The 15,829-nt window shown below is 42.0% G+C and overlaps 7 protein-coding genes across 9 annotated transcripts; 3 read left to right on the plus strand and 4 right to left on the minus strand.

The window, feature by feature from the left end:
- Positions 1 to 8: 8 nt before the first annotated feature.
- LOC115771409 (nucleoporin NUP49/NSP49) lies at positions 9 to 1,255 on the minus strand. The gene is made up of 2 exons (XM_030717109.1): positions 976 to 1,255; positions 9 to 908 (listed from the first exon to the last, which is right to left on the minus strand). Exons 1-2 carry the CDS (start codon positions 1,082 to 1,084, stop codon positions 265 to 267), a joined length of 753 nt encoding a protein of 250 aa, XP_030572969.1. The 5' UTR covers positions 1,085 to 1,255; the 3' UTR covers positions 9 to 264.
- A 794-nt stretch (positions 1,256 to 2,049) lies between these two features.
- LOC115771407 (E3 ubiquitin-protein ligase NRDP1) lies at positions 2,050 to 3,783 on the minus strand. The gene is made up of 5 exons (XM_030717107.1): positions 3,487 to 3,783; positions 3,282 to 3,424; positions 2,780 to 3,224; positions 2,552 to 2,717; positions 2,050 to 2,482 (listed from the first exon to the last, which is right to left on the minus strand). The coding sequence occupies exons 1-5, from the start codon at positions 3,574 to 3,576 to the stop codon at positions 2,379 to 2,381; spliced, it is 948 nt and encodes a 315-aa protein (XP_030572967.1). The 5' UTR covers positions 3,577 to 3,783; the 3' UTR covers positions 2,050 to 2,378.
- A 51-nt stretch (positions 3,784 to 3,834) lies between these two features.
- On the minus strand, positions 3,835 to 5,063 carry LOC115771410 (group XIIA secretory phospholipase A2). The gene is made up of 2 exons (XM_030717111.1): positions 4,571 to 5,063; positions 3,835 to 4,491 (listed from the first exon to the last, which is right to left on the minus strand). The coding sequence occupies exons 1-2, from the start codon at positions 4,818 to 4,820 to the stop codon at positions 4,055 to 4,057; spliced, it is 687 nt and encodes a 228-aa protein (XP_030572971.1). The 5' UTR covers positions 4,821 to 5,063; the 3' UTR covers positions 3,835 to 4,054.
- A 15-nt stretch (positions 5,064 to 5,078) lies between these two features.
- LOC115771406 lies at positions 5,079 to 6,719 on the plus strand. The gene is made up of 2 exons (XM_030717106.1): positions 5,079 to 5,282; positions 5,337 to 6,719. Exons 1-2 carry the CDS (start codon positions 5,098 to 5,100, stop codon positions 6,262 to 6,264), a joined length of 1,113 nt encoding a protein of 370 aa, XP_030572966.1. The 5' UTR covers positions 5,079 to 5,097; the 3' UTR covers positions 6,265 to 6,719.
- LOC115771405 (transmembrane protein 64) lies at positions 6,545 to 15,609 on the plus strand. 3 transcript variants are annotated; one of them, XM_030717105.1, is made up of 5 exons: positions 6,545 to 6,562; positions 6,862 to 7,825; positions 13,450 to 13,573; positions 14,812 to 14,973; positions 15,470 to 15,609. In XM_030717105.1, the coding sequence occupies exons 2-5, from the start codon at positions 7,020 to 7,022 to the stop codon at positions 15,587 to 15,589; spliced, it is 1,212 nt and encodes a 403-aa protein (XP_030572965.1). In that variant the 5' UTR covers positions 6,545 to 6,562; positions 6,862 to 7,019; the 3' UTR covers positions 15,590 to 15,609. The 3 variants fall into 3 exon arrangements, with proteins under 3 accessions (XP_030572965.1, XP_030572964.1, XP_030572963.1); XM_030717104.1 differs by lacking the exon at positions 6,545 to 6,562 and adding an exon at positions 6,684 to 6,766; XM_030717103.1 differs by lacking the exon at positions 6,545 to 6,562 and having other exon boundaries at positions 6,704 to 7,825.
- On the plus strand, positions 7,766 to 11,574 carry LOC115771404 (xaa-Pro aminopeptidase 3). The gene is made up of 2 exons (XM_030717101.1): positions 7,766 to 7,825; positions 9,840 to 11,574. The coding sequence occupies exon 2, from the start codon at positions 9,860 to 9,862 to the stop codon at positions 11,327 to 11,329; it is 1,470 nt and encodes a 489-aa protein (XP_030572961.1). The 5' UTR covers positions 7,766 to 7,825; positions 9,840 to 9,859; the 3' UTR covers positions 11,330 to 11,574.
- LOC115771408 (brachyurin-like) lies at positions 8,169 to 9,675 on the minus strand. The gene is made up of 3 exons (XM_030717108.1): positions 8,909 to 9,675; positions 8,584 to 8,846; positions 8,169 to 8,518 (listed from the first exon to the last, which is right to left on the minus strand). The coding sequence occupies exons 1-3, from the start codon at positions 9,142 to 9,144 to the stop codon at positions 8,190 to 8,192; spliced, it is 828 nt and encodes a 275-aa protein (XP_030572968.1). The 5' UTR covers positions 9,145 to 9,675; the 3' UTR covers positions 8,169 to 8,189.
- Positions 15,610 to 15,829: the final 220 nt, after the last annotated feature.

Consider the following 15,829-nt stretch of genomic DNA (forward strand, 5'->3'; position numbering starts at 1 on the left):
TGACGGTTGCTCGATGTATTTCGGAGTTTGCGAACACTGGTTAATGACAACTAAATGGTAAGCAAATAAGGCATAATAAGCCGTTACGTATGTGTTGGTAAATTTTTATAGAATTATTTTCGACGCGGCCATTTTATTGGTTTTTTTACGATATTGTAAAAAATGTATAAATAGGGAAAAATAACCTGAATTTAGTTGAAAATCGACTATACATAATTGCACAAGATTCTTCGTAACATTGAATACCTTCACTCTGGCATAGCATTACCCAGTCACAGATACAGCTCCACCATGGCTGTTGGCACTGTTGCCGAATCCACTATTGGCGAAATTATTTGTTGAGGCGAAATTAATGGTCTGGCCGTTGGGTAGCTTGTAGACTTGACTGTGTGAGGCGCCCGCAGAGTTGTTGTTGCCGAATGGATTCGAATTCTGCGATTGGGTAGCCGTGCTGGCGGAGGATGCACCAAATGATCCAAGTGCACTTTGCGACTGGAAGCCCTGTGCCTGTGCATTGGCCGCCGATGAGCCGGAATCGAAGCCATTGTTGAAGTTGCTGTTAGCCGCACCATTTGAGGCCGACTGCTCCTGCTTGTAGCCATCAGGTCCCAGGGGACCGAGTGGATTGAGGTTCACATTGGCATCGGCAGTGCCGCCATTGGGACCTGCACCCACATTAACGCCGCTATTGGTGCCGCCGGCCTGGGTGCCAACTTGTGCATTGCCGGCAAATCCACCACCAAACCGCCCACGTCCAAACTGACGTTTCACTCGCTTGTGTGCAGCATAGATTTCACGCAGCGTGTCGTCCAGCGCGGATCGGACGCGTCTGACATTCTGACGCGCCTTGGGCTTAATGTGCAGACTCGACTCAAGGACTACCTCCTCGATGGTGGCTCCTTTAGGAGCTGTTGGGTATCAAATCAAATAATTATTCTTATTTACAATAGGAATTGACTATAGTTTGATACTTACGCAATCCCTCCTGAACCTGCTTCTCGTTACGCTGCCTCAGCTGCGGCGCCGCTGACGTCGCTGCTAGGCAAACGGCTACGCAGATTAGCATACAAATTGACAAATTCATCGCGTTTTGTTAATCGCTTTAAGTGAACACTTCCAAACGTTCAGGGCACGTCCAACAGCTACGCAGCACCACGGACGACTGTTCGAAGCTGCGCGCGCCGATTGCGGTTTATTCCACCAAAACTCTCACTTTTTAAACGTCAGGGGGCACCCCCTGTTAGTTCGAAGTGCTAATTACGCTTAAAAATATTTAAATGTTTCTAGCCAATAGCTGTCTCAGCATATCATAATCGATTTTTGACACATGTAACAAAACAAAAGACGTACAACACACCAAAAGACAAAGGTTTAAACAACTTTTTGTATAATGAAACGAGAGAGAAAAAAAACGTCTACAAAAGCCGTAACCGGTTTTCGTTTTTTTTTTTCAAAGCTCATGCAGGAACTAGTTTGATTTCGTTGATGCTGCTTTTGGTTGGGCGACTTATTGAATTTCCTTTTCGGGAACAGATGATGCCCAGAACTCGTGTGTGTCTGTGTGTGTCTGGTTGTAGGCTGGGTTTGGGGGCGACGAAAAGTTGTGACGACGCAACCCAGTGAACTTTTCATTGCGATTACGCAGCTGTTCGTGATTTGAACTTAAAATACTGCGTGGGATTGATTTGTACATATACATGGATAATGACCTGGTAAGAGGATTTTCTGAAATTGGACAAAATATAGTCTTCACTTTTCATGTAGGCATTGTCGGTCAAAATCAATCAGAAACTATGCGATGATAGATAGATGTTCACATATTGAAGATATTGTTTTTGTGTCGTAGCTTTTAATTCCTACATCAGCTGCCAAACGGCATGCATACCCAATACTCTTCATATTAATGGCAGTTCAATACAAATTGTGATATTTAAAATTTTTTAAATTGTTTTAATTAAATTACACATTAAGTAAATTTTAAAGATCCTTAAATAAAAGACACAATTAATTAGACACATATTCTGTGCATCGAGCGCGTTTAAGTGAACAATAACAAAATTTGTTTGCTGAGATCGCTTAATTAAAAACTTATTTTGCTACACACATGAGTGTGTTTAAATGGAATATGCACGTACATATATCATGAACTATGTGTATATGGAAATAAAGTTAAACATAAATTTCAACTTGAGATTCGTCATGAGGCGCTTTTTATAGTAGTGAAAGTGCTTTTGAGTTTAACTTAACGCTACAATGATTAATATGACAAATATGTTTTATGCTTAGGCTTATGCATTAGATCAAGGAAACAACAAAACTGAGCACTGTTTGACATACATTAAGTATTTAGTTAAATGTAGTTGCCGTACGGTTAATGCCTATTCGATGCCATGCGCAAATATCATAACCAGGCCCGGCTCGACCATCACATCCTCAGTCATGTGAACATTGTCACAGCTGAGCACAAGCACCGCCTGTTTGCCTGCAATAAAAAAACCTTTTATTAGTCAGGGAAACAGTTGCAGATTAATTTGCTGATCAGGAAACTCACCTGGTATGCGGCGGCATATGTAATTGTCGTAGATGCGTCGATTGTTTTGACGCGTTTCCAGTGAGCTAAGACCCCGGGGCCAGCGCCGTTCGTGGCAGTTCTCCATTAGGCTATCCAGTATGTGTGGTGGGCAGCCAGACTCCGACAGGGCGCGTTTGATCATTAGCTGTAAAATTCCAGCGGTTAGTAATGTCAGTTAGTTGCTGCTGCGGACGCAGTTCCTCTTACCTGCAGCGCATCGTCGGGTGTGGAAATCATGCCACCCCAGCGTGTAACACGCGCCCTGGCCAAGGCGCTGCTCCAGCGTATCACCTCATCGCGTTCCATTTGATCGGCAATGGCACGCATGGCCGGATTTGATACGCGCATGGCACGCATAAAATCTTTGAATAACTGCAGTTCACGCTTTAGCTCATTGATGGTTAGCTGCTGATCAGTTATTTCTGTCTTGAGTTGGCCAATTTGTTCAGTTTGTTTGACAATTAACGCGCGCAGCTCTCGTACACAGTTGTGGTCCTTAAGCTCGTCCTTGGGTATGTCAAAGCCACAACCTTTTTCACAGGGAAACGGCCGCTTCGGGTTGTGGACGCAATCTTCCAAATGCGAATTGTAGGCATCCAACTTTAGCACAGCTGTGCAGCCATAGGGCGCATTGTCACAGGTAATCGACAGTCTATAAAATTCCACATTACCTTCTTTTATAAAGTACACATATGCGTGGGTGACCTACCTGGACAACAAGTTGCGCAATATGCGCGGCACAGCTCGCAAATTCGCGGTAGTTAGTGCATTGCGATCTACGGGACATGTGGGCTGGCGTGTTAGCCATTCATTAATACATCCACGGCAGAAGGCGTGTTCGCACATGACCGCCTGTGGAATATTTAAAGCACCAAATGAAAAGTGTTTTGGGTTGATTTTTCTTGTTATCAAACCTGCAGCGGATCCTCCAGAACACCAGAGCATATGGGACATGTTAGCTCCTCGTCCACTTCACCTTGGAAGCGATTGACATCATAGCCCATTGCAAGATTTAATTAATTTCAAGCTACATTAAAATTTCTTCAGCTTAGGTTGCAAAATCTCTTTTACTGCGCTTGCCTTGTTTAAGTGCTGGCTAAAGTAAACTTTTAGTGTTGCAAACTACAAAATGTATCTCACCTTATCGACGACTCGATAAGAAAATATACTCTTTTATGTTCTAAATTATCGATAAAATAAATACTGAAAAAACGTCTCAACGAGGCAAATTTAAAAAAGCGTGCTTCTTTATTCAAAATATTGCCCAGCCAACTGTTGAGATTGTAATTGTAATATTAAATTCACACTATATCTGTTTAATGATCTGTGCTTTGTATAAAAATACTGAGACTATGCTAGCTTTGGCATTAAGTTAGAAAAATTCGTCAGGTGGTAGAAAAGTACAACCATAAATTAAAAACTAACACGAAACGAACTACAAACGACAACAAATAACGTGTATTTATATCTACATAGCCCTTGCTAGATTTCATTTCGATCCTTCCAGCCATACTTCTGCTTCTGTTGCTTTTCCTTGCTATTCGTGTACTTATTTCCATTAAAGTTAGTCGATTTGCTTGGAGCACAATAACATGAACGCTGCTGCGAATCCAGGTACGCTTTACAGCCTAGTGTTAATGTGCCTGTGAAGAGCATCTTGGCGGCCGCCTTGCAGCCCTTGGTCATCAAGTCGCTGGCAATAGACTTCTCAAAGCTGTCGCAGTGTTTATACAAACAACGTTTAAAGTCCAAGTCGCACAGCTCTTTATCACTATTGCAGGTGTCATAGCAAATGTCGTGCGCATTGCAGCATGGTTCCATTTCGGCAGCGGGAAGGTATTCAGTACTGATTCTCAAGCCTAACGAGCCGCAGCCATCAGCGGTGGGCACATAGAATTTATTTTGCACGGGCCGCGGCGCTGAAAGACAAGAAGCACACGTCAGTGTAAGGCTATTCGATTTACATAATAAATATGTGTGTTTGCGTCAAATGCTTACCCGTGCCACCGCCAGCGGGCGCCGGGCACTGAAACACGCAGTTTTCCTCGACGGCTGCATCAAATACCTCATGCACAGTGCGAAATTTGCGAACAATTGTGATGAAATTCTTAAAAACGTCACCAAAGATTGCCTCCGCCGCTATGATCGCATCCCGAAGATGCACAATTGTGCTAGATCCGTATCCAGAATATGCGTATGTTAGAAATGTCAGCACATAAATGGCCACCTTCATCCAGGAAAACTGCATGCTGTCCACTTTATTGTCGCGTGCGTGCCAAGTTTCAACGAATGTATTACGCCTTGCCTACACTACGTGTTTACTAGTTGTAAATGGACTTTTCCGAATATTTGGATGCTGCAAACAGCTGTAGCTGCAGCAGCTGCAACAGCTACAATCAGCTGTTTGTATGAATATTTGACCGCTTTTCTTGTCTGGTCACACTGGTACCATGAATAACAACAAACCGGCGGTCTTTGCGTAATTTATGAAGAACTAAAATTTGTGCGTTGTCCTAAATTAAATAATGATTTCTTTTCAACTAAAACGCACACTGCGTGCCTTAACAACTAATTATGTGCGCCAGTTTGCCAATCAGCCACCAATCGCCAACGATACGGAGCAACCCATCGAGCTGCCACCTTATACAGAGGAGCAGCGTAAACTCATCCTGGATGTTATCAACGGGAACGGCATTGATCAACTTCTAAGGTTTTCGTCACCCGAACACCTCAAAGTACCTTGTTAACTATGTTTAACTTGTAGATATGACATAACAAAGGCACGCGCAAACAAACTGCACAACTGGAAAGCACGCAATGGTCCGCTGCGTGAGCTTGGCGATATACTCTATGTCGAGGGTTTCGGATTAAAGGTGGCAACCAAGTTCTACAAGAGTCTACTCGAACCAGCACCCATTACCCAGAGCAGCGTCAAAACTCAAAAAGCTCCACGCACGGCGCCATTTATAACGCCCGCTTTGGATGAGCAGCAGCGTCAGAGTATTATGTCCAGTGTGGGAGTGCGCATTGGTGTGACGAGTGTTAGTTGGGCGCGACTGGAAATACCGGACGCTAAGCATGCACCATGTGTGCTTAGCCATTGGCAGCATCACGAGATAAACGACAAGAAACTGCATTTAGCCGAGCTCGTGCGTCGCTGCCTCTATGTGGCACATCAAATTCCCCAGGCAGACTGCTATATAATGGAGAACCCGCAAATGGCGCAGGCCAGTAGTAATCCCGGCAGCATTGATCAGCAGAATGTGAACATCCAGAAGGCCCAAGTCACGTCAATGCTGAGTTACGCTCTGATGGCGCGCATCGCGCCCGGCGAATGCAAGACAAATCTCTTTTACCTGCGTCGTTTCCTCACAGCACGATTGTTTAATCATCTGGTGGGCACAGAACGCGTTTCCTCTGAGGACACAATTCTGGGCATGATGCGAACGTATTACAATATGGAGGAGCAACTGGATCATGACGAGCATATTAATTTGCGTAATCAAGTGCAATTTCCCGCAAATCTGCGCACTATGTACTCCAAGGCCGAGCGTTATCAACGTGAGCTTCTTAGTCAGGCCTTCCTTTTAAATTTGGCCTTTTTGCGTCTGGTTGTCCTACAGGATCCGACGAGCATAGCGTGCGTATCACGCAGCTCTAAGAAGATACCCTCCGATCAGGAGTTGGAATGACCAAAGCACACATTTTCAGAATTAACTTGTTATATAAAAACTTAGAAAAATTAAATTTAAATGAAAGGTCCAATTTTTTATTTAATTTTAAAATCGTTAAAAAGTCTTTGTTTTGCACCAAAGTACATGTGTTAATATAGAGTATTCAAGTGTCGACGAATCAAGTTTAATTTTGAATTTTTTGATGTTTTGGCATTTACGGCTTGCGGTCACACTGAAGTTTTTAGTATGATATTTCGTTTCTCCGCGGATGGACGTGTCGGCGCGTTGGCGTGTTATTTATTTGGTGCGACAAAAAGTTCGTAAATAAAAACCGAATTGTGATTGCATTTTAAATTCTCTGTTGTTTTTTTTTTAGTACTGCTAGTGCGTATAAATTTTAAAACAATTCAGTTAAGGCAGCGATCCAGTTAGATATGTTTTTATTAGTTAATTGAATCAAAAAAAAAAAAAAACGAAAAACGGTTTTTGTTTATTGAAGTAAATTGAGTGCCCGCTGTTTGTATGTAAAATAAAGAGTAGCTCTTCGTTGGCGGCCTACTTGCAAATTGCACGTGCATTACCTAGTTATTTATAACATATTTCCAATTCAAGCAGTTCAGCAAGTAAAAGTGAAATTTCTTCGAATGACAGCAACAAAACAATGCAAAGTGAAAGAGAAAATGAAATGCCAATAAGCAGCGTTAAAGAGGGGAAAGGGATATACAAGCAATAACTGTAAATGTTCAAATATTTGGGCACATTGCAAGCCCAAAATGAGCGCCCCCACAACAACACTGGCACTGAGCACCGACTACAGCAGCAGCAGCAGCAACAATAATAAATATACAAAAATTAACACATTCAGATATGCAAACAACATTAACATGCACATGCACAAATACAAAAAAACCATTATGGATGATTCCATGGTACACATCGGCTCAGCCTCCACCTCCTGCTCATCCCTGGCCTCGCCACAGCTGATCAAGAGCAACAGCTACAGCGGCACAAGCACGCGTTACCCCCTCGAAGCTAACGGTAGCTGTTGTGACATGGACGCCAGCGAGTGCATCCCAGCAACAGCTGTCGACGGCGACAGCTGTGCAGAGATTGCGAATGAGGAGAGCAGCGAATTGGATGCGTTTCTTATAAATCCCGCCAGCAGCGCTAGCAATCGACGCTATCAGAGTCGCTCCTCCTGCTCCTCCTGCTTGCGTCGCAACTCCTGCTGGCTGCGCGCGCACGCCTTTATCATGCGCAACTGGTATCTCAGCTATTTGGTGCCCATTGGGCTGCTGGGCATTATTGTCATTGCCGGCTATCTAACGCGCAACTATGCCAAGGAGCTGCTCTTCTGGATCGAGACACAGAATCGCTGGCTAATCTTTGTCATCTTTATGGCGCTCTTCACACTCGTCAGCTTCCCCATTGTCGTCGGCTACCTTGTGCTGCTGATAACTGCTGGTTACCTGTTCGGCTGCTGGAGAGGCTGGCTAACGGTATTGCTCGGCGCCAACGTGGGCATAGCCATAGCCCATGCGACCATACGCAGCTGTCGGCATCGGATAGCCGTGCACAAGTAAGTAACAAAAAATGGCCAGATCCGAAAACGGGCAAGCCAATTAAATAATTTAAATATTAATTATATTGCGCCCAGAAATAAACCCTGCTTCGAGTTATGCTTAAGATATATTGTCTGAAAATCGATATTAATCGATTTTGAAAGGAAACTTGATCTGTCTGAGCTATACAAGACTATGTATTCCGAATTTGACAAACGGACTATATCTACTCGCTTGACAAATTTGCTAACTTTCTTCCAAGTTCTCTCCTCAATCTCATAAATGATAACATATTTCGACAAGAACAGAAATGGGCACTAATAAACTTTTATTGGAAATTCATATTTGTTTATTAGACAATTCAAAACAAAAGGGTTTTTCTTACCATGACTGAATTCTACCCTCTTGCTCAATCCAGTCCAAGAAGGCTGCAACTCGTGTATATACTGATGGTTCGCCTTTTTCACACGCATAGATGCTATGCGAGGTGATGCCAATCAGTAGAGGCTTGTTAAAGGAGTCCTTCACAACAAGCGGTCCACCAGAATCTCCATTGCATGGACTTGTGCCCTTCGGCGGCATTAAACATATGAATGAGCTTGTAAAGAACTTGCCCGGGGCTCTCTTAAGTATTTCAGCGCTGCACTCATTGTTGGACATAACTATTACATCCAGTTTTTGAAGTATGTCGGTTCGTCGTCGATGAACAACTTGCAAGTAAAAGTCTTGTTTCTTAATCAGTCCAAAACGTGGCAATTTTAAATAGTTTACTCACAATCGACCAAGCCCCAGCCGCTGGCAATTGCCGCTCGATGTGAGTAGCTAGTTAGATCATCTTCGGGCAGAGCAACTGCTTGTATATAGTCATCGAATTGTAGATCGGCTGGCAGTTTGATTAGCGCAATGTCGTTTATGAACGTGTTGGGATTGTACGCCTCGTGGAGCACCACATGGGAGATGTCGAGTAGCAAACGTTGTTGGCCTTTTTCCTCAATATTTGTTACATTATTCGCGCCCAGATAAACATCAATGTGAGTGCTTGTAGGGCGAATACATACTCTGATTTAATCATTTAAAAAATTGATTTATTATCTACTTACATATCGCCTTTTAGGCAATGGGCAGCTGTGAGAATTAGGCGCGGGGAAATTATGCTTCCGCCACAGGTTCTTGCCCAGCCTACAGGCACAATGAAGGCATAGAAGTACACTTGATACGGCAGCTCCTTTGGCCTTGCCGCAGACCCATTGATAATTCGTTCCAAGCTCGCAGAATATGTAGAGCTGGAAATAAATGCTACTGCGACGATTGTCAATTGCAGAACCTTCAAATGCATTGTGGACAGTGTCTTTTCCCAAGCCAAACTCGACGGGTTTTATAACAGGCTGCAGAAATTTGCATGTTAACTAAAATAGTGGACTTTAGGAGCCTGTCAACTATTTATCTTCTACATTACGTTTACATATTTCTGCAGAAGCTTTAGAGCTCCAAATTATAGCGAATGTGACAGATCTATTAAGATTATAGTTGACTCGCTTGCCACTTTCGCATGTGCCTGTCAAACTAGATGTTTGTTGACAATAACTTAAATTGCGTTCTCAATGAGTTGAGTTAGAATAATTAGTCATATTATGGCTCAATTAACTTTCGAACTGAATCTGTTTGTTGTTAAAATAATCTAAACCTGGCCGTGTCCGTCACGCTGATAGTCATGGCTGCACTCATTTTGACGTGAATGATCCCGAAATCGATAAATATCGATCAACAGATCTGGTTTTGTAAGCATAAACCGGGGATTATGAGAGCCAGAGAGGGGAAATTATATGTATGGTTCTCATATTGCCTTTGCAAGTCAACTCAACGGGGTATCTGCAAGTCGAGCACACTTGTACATGCTTGTGCTTAACTCTCACAAACATATATATTTTAATATTTACGTTTGATTTTAAGCAGTTGACATTTAGTTTAGATTCCGCACCTGTATTATTTTAATGTTGTCAGTTATGTTGCGTGTAATACCAAAATTCAAAGGTTTTCGAGCATGGGCCAGCATGCTGTTGCCTCAAAGTCAAATCTGCAACGACAATGTCTCTGGAATACTGCAGCCAGCGCCGCCCACCATCGATGCATCGGATTTTGTGAGGGAAATGCAAGCGTTGCCGTTGCCCGTGCTGCGGCAACAACAGTTGACAACAAAGTGGACAACCGGAGACTATCACTTGGGAGATCCGCAGCGCGTCGAGGTGATGGTGCCGAAAGAGGTCAATCTGCATCGTTGGCGAGTCATGGATCGGCTGGATCATAACAAGGACCGAAGGCGTGGCAATACGCATTCTGTGATCGTGGCCGGCGCCCAGGCCATTCCGGGCTATCCCTTTCGCCAGAGCGCCGAGTTCCTATACGTATGCGATTGCCTGCTGCCGGGCGTGGTGCTGCTGTTGATGCGCAATCGGCAATTGGAACTGCGCACCATACTCTTTCAGCCACTGGAGAAGGAGGAGATCGATCCCGCCCTGGCCAAGCTGGCCTGCCAGCGCTTCAATGTGGACGAGGTTTTGCCAATGCTTTGCCTAAGGAAAACGCTTCACCAGAGGCTGCAGCATGTCACCGCCAAACTATGGTACACCACAGACAACAGCCCCGTGAGTCAGGTCATAAAAGAGGTGGCCGATGAGCTCAGGCTGCCCATCGATTGTCCGCGTCATTTGATGCAGCAAGTGCGCAGCTTCAAGACCAAGCGGGAACTGGTCGCCATAAGGCGCGCCAACTCAATAGCAGCTCAGTCTCTGCAGGAGCTGATGGCTGACCACGAAGCGCACCATGATGACCGCCAGTTGGGTCTGATGTTTGCCCACAAGTGCCGCGAGCGACACGCACATCTGCCGCTGCCGTATGAGCCCAGGCTGGCGCCGGGCATAGGCAATGTTTGGCTAATGGATGCGTCCTGCCAGTACGCTGGCTACTATGGCGGGCTGGCCAGATATTGGTCCGTTTGTGGACGCTTTAAGCCGCCCCAGAAGATGCTCTATAACATGCTGGTCGAGATGCGCTCTAAGCTGTGCTTTCTCATTCGCACCTCCAACTCGGTTGTGCGCACGCCCCGCGAACTGCACGCAGCCTATCTTATACTGTTGGCGGAGCAGCTCCAGGAGCTGCGCGTGCTGCCCACCAATTTGAAACGACAATCGGACATGTTGAAGGCAGTTGCTAGATTCAACTGTTTTTCAACTCTGGTCCGGCACGTGGGCCTGGACTATGGAGACAGCAGCGATCAGCTGCTCAACTATCATCTGATGCCCGGCAACGTGATCTCCATGCAGCTATCCATATATATACCAAACGATTGCCTCCAGGCCTATCCGGAATTCCGAGGCGTCCTCTCCATTCTGAACGATTGCATTCATATCACCGACAGTCGCGAACTGGAGCTACTCACGGGCGATTGCGTGTCCAAGAGTCGCGATGTTGAGGAATTGCGCTGCTCCAAAAAACGCCCATTCGCAAAAAGTATGGTCAACTAAATGTGTCAACCAAGTCCAGTTGCCAGTTTCAACCAAAATAGAAGAGAATCATCATTTAGATATCAAGGTGTCCAGCGGCTCTAGAGAATGAACACGTGTTGCATGTGATAAGAGGATTTGTGATAAGAGAACAATAGAACAAAGACAGTAAATGCTACAAAATTTTTTGTTTGCCTGAAGTTGGTATTAAAAAACGATGTATTATAAATGTGTGTGTTTATATCTTTTATAAGCGAAGGGATTTAATAATAAACAAGTTAAGAGAATGCGATTGAAAATCTGAATCATTGCAGTAAGAAATTAAAAATGTGAATATAATTCAATATACTCGCTTGGCCTTCGCGTACAGAGTATATTGACTGGCTTGACTGGCTCAACCCGCAAGATCAGAAAAAAACGTTAAATAATTTAATAAATATTTTAGTTTAGTTTTCGTGTAGCTACAATCAAACCCAAAAAATTCATTGCTTGGCGCTTTCCTATATATATTTATATAGATATATATAAATATGTGCCTTATCAAATTGGCTCCCGCACCCAACTCAATTGCTCTATGGTTCAATTGCTTTATCAGTCAATAAAAAAACACTTTATGGACTGTTATAAATAGGCATTTGAGTAGAAGTTACGTATGTTTCTTGGGCTGCATTTCAAAGTTTGTTGAAATAATTGCAATATGTCAATAAAATAATAATTTATTTGAATACCCTGTAAAGGTAAATTTTGTAAACACAAATTTGTTATGTCAAATTTGAATATGGGTATATGTGAAGTTGAGCAAGCTTATGAGATTTATAGAGCAGACATTTGGCGAACTCAGAATCTATAAGACTTCTGGATATTATGTGGCTTCATTATCCCTATATATAAAACTGTTTGTCCTGACTGACTGACTTACTGATTGGTAAGTTAAGAAGGTTTCTGGCAATTCCACTCGCATGTGTGGAAAAATGGCGAAATAACTTTGGAATGAAACTCTTTTACTTACCACTCGATCAACTTCAAAATCATTATCAAAGTGCTTTGTGAGAATTTGCTTTTACTTCAAGATTCTCACCGCAAGACTAACATGTGCGGGGAAACCGTTTCAACACTAGGTTCCTTATTCGATGTACTTAAAACATATTTTTTTATAGAAGTCGAGATCAAGGTGGATATATATCAATTTAGATAGATATCAATTAGTAGAAAGGTAATGTCTAAAATGTTTAGACCAAAACGTTTTACGGGCAAGGCCGGGCAATACCCGTTAGTTTACATTCGAAATCTCAAATACAGGGTATTTTCGACTCTAGCACTCTTACCATTTGTAAATGTTTATCTGCCACGGAATACACCAAATAGAGAGGAAATGAGATATGAGCGTACACAAGAGTCGCACATTATTTTGTTCACAGTTCTACACAGTTTCCACATTGCAATTATAACTAATTATGATAATTGTGAATCGCATTTATTGATACTTAAGTAACGAAACCACCTTCGTATCAACAGCAGAAACTATCTGCACATCGAATCGGACAAATGGTTAACAAATGAGGTAGCCATAAATTAAGGCCTGGCCACTAAATGACGAAAATGTTGCCCATTAATTTGGGTATTTGGTGCTAAACTGGTTTACCTGTCGGACTCAAATTGAACTTTGATTACCTGTATAAACACACATACCTCGATAATTGACAGTTCATGCGTAACGCAAATCATAAAGCTGAATACTAATTAGTTGAGTGTCGTTTAGATGGGGGTATTTACTGTACTAGGCTAATCTAGTTTTTAGACAGCTAACGTGAAATGCAATTGAAACTGGTTTCAGTTGAGTTAAGATATGATTTATAGCATAACCAGCTCAAGAGTTGTTAGGCTTCTATTTAAAAAGCGTATATCCCATGTAATACTTGGTTAGATGAGTTCCCATAATACAAATATGATTATAGTTTATAGAAGACTATGCTTTTCTTTGCTCTAGTATTCTTTATAACTAGCACATAATTCACTTGTTCGGCCAGTTTCTTAGAATTCAATTATACTTGTAATGTAAGGGTATTTTCGTTTCGGCCTGCCGATTATAGCTGTTTTCTTATTTCTTTAATTGCTTCATTTCTGCTTGATGCTATTTTCAGACTGATCAAAAATGAGACTGGACGAGCTATACTGCGCGTTATATCTGGACCCAAGGCGTTTCGGGTGGTGCTCTTCACGCGTCTAACGCCCATACCATTCGGATTGCAGAATGTCATCTTTGGAGTAAGTCAACTAACTTACTAACTAACTATATATAATCCCTAATCCATAGCTATATTTATCTGCTAAAGCTCAGCCAAGTATCGAATGCTTGAACTCCATTGCATTGTTTCGTCTTTGACCTAGGCTGCCTTCCAGCTCGCGATTATCTTTACAACTTTCAGTTTAATTTTTATTGTCGACTATCAGTCAGGGCCGAACATATGTCTATACTTAATGCGTATACTTGTGTACTCGCATATATACCAAGTATATATAGACACAATCGGCACAGTCAAGCGTCTGTTTGCATCCGTTTGGCGCTTATTTTCGTGTGTATATATTTATACAGTTATTCTGATGTTTACGTATTGGGAATGCGTCCACAGAGAAGTTTCTCACATGTCTCACATACAAAGTAGGGCGTTCGAATTACGTAAAGCTCCAAGTTGATTTAAGTTTCATAGGGCCTCGCTTGTAACAAAGTGTATCTGCGTTGACTTCAACCTAAGAATTGGAATTGGAATAGTCACACTTTATAATGACGCATTAGTCACATTTACGCGGATTTCTCACAAGAACAACAACTGCTGTTGCCAACCATAATAAAAATTAATAACAAAAGTCCAGCTGAAAGGTAGATGAAAACATTGAACTTGAAATTGTACAAACTGGTTTTGCTAAATCTTCAACTGCAGCACAATTTCTAAAGTATATAAAAGCAACGACTGTAAAGCATTAGCTCGCTATAAATTAAATAATATTTTTTGAATGAAATGCGTCGATAATTTCTTTATAAATTTCAACTTGGTTAAAGCATTGTCATTTTCCATGTGCAACTACAAATTTATTAACTGTTCAATATTCTTGAAAATACATATTTTATTTTAAATATATTTTGCGATCTTCGATATTTGTTTCTTTTTACGAATCTGCGATTCTCGCAAAATAAATTGCACACAACCGCCAATTTTCCACAACTGCGAGTGGAATCTCAAAAATCGCTGAAGTGGGTGTTCAATTCATTTTAATGTAGGACTTTCAAAGTTAATTTGGACTCTAAATTTGAGCTCTAGCCAAAATTGGCATTCAGCCAAAATGTTGGATAAATTCAATGGCTAGAAACTAGATATGTAAGCCTTGAGGCTGAGGGCTAGTATCTGTTTTAGATTAGGGTTCGGTCAGATTGGAAACCCGGGCTCGATCCGAATTCGACATTGTCTAACCATATTAACACACTCTGAATCCTTTTTTCTTTACAGATCAGTTCGATTAAAGCGCGGGACTATCATCTGGCCACATTTCTGGGCCTGTTGCCTGCCCAAACGATAAATGTTTATCTCGGCTCCACGCTGCGCTCCATGCACGAGGTGCTCAATGATCACAATACCAAACTGACGGGCTACATTAGCTTCGTGATCGAGGTGAGCTGCTCTCTAGTACATATGTATATATATATATATATTGGTTAACCTTGTGTGACACGCTTTGCAACCATTTTGTTTGGCTTTCTAAGACTTATTGATTTTTGTTTGCCTTGCACCTGCAGCTAACACGCCAAATTAAGCTTACAATTTTCCAGGGCTTGTTTTGATGGTTGATTGCGCAAAGTGCATTAGTTCGCCTCTTGCCCTTTTATTGTGCTTTAATTTCAGTCTAAAGGATGAGGAAATGCTTTTTGCTTTGTTTACTTTTTCTCTGTTTCACAGTGGGAATCGTTTTAAGATTTAATAAGAATTTTCTAATATTCGCACAGCGCCTAAAAGTATGCAATGTATTCTAATTTTATATTAATCTACTCTAACTAAATACTTTAATTAATAAGCAAATTTAGCAATGTAAAGAACACAAGCTAATAGTTTAATTTTGTATTATAAACATAAGTTCTAGTTAATTTAATTTTCTTTTTATAAACCTAAGGTAATTTGTGGTCTCGCGCTCATGTTTTGGGTGGTGCACAAGGCACGCAAGGAGCTGTCGGAAACGTTGCTCTCGTCGGAGTACATCAATGATGGCAAACCCATTGATATACAGGTCTAGCCAACGGAGATCGGGCTCCTGCCTCAGCCGGAAGTGACAACGCCCGCTGACGATGGCGTCTGCTGATTCGAATAGGAATTGTGTTAAATAGTGCTTAGATATAGTTTGCATTTGCAAAGTGAATTAAATTATTGTTAACTAATTAAATTAGAAATTTAGAATCAAACAGAAAAACATACCAAATGCTAAATGAATTGTCGTAAATATTTGCGAGAGTTTAACTATTGTACAGTCTTTGCC

Source organism: Drosophila novamexicana, unplaced genomic scaffold, assembly GCF_003285875.2.
Source record: "Drosophila novamexicana strain 15010-1031.04,08,12 unplaced genomic scaffold, DnovRS2.1 tig00000072-arrow-arrow-pilon, whole genome shotgun sequence".
Lineage (NCBI taxonomy): Eukaryota > Metazoa > Arthropoda > Insecta > Diptera > Drosophilidae > Drosophila > Drosophila novamexicana.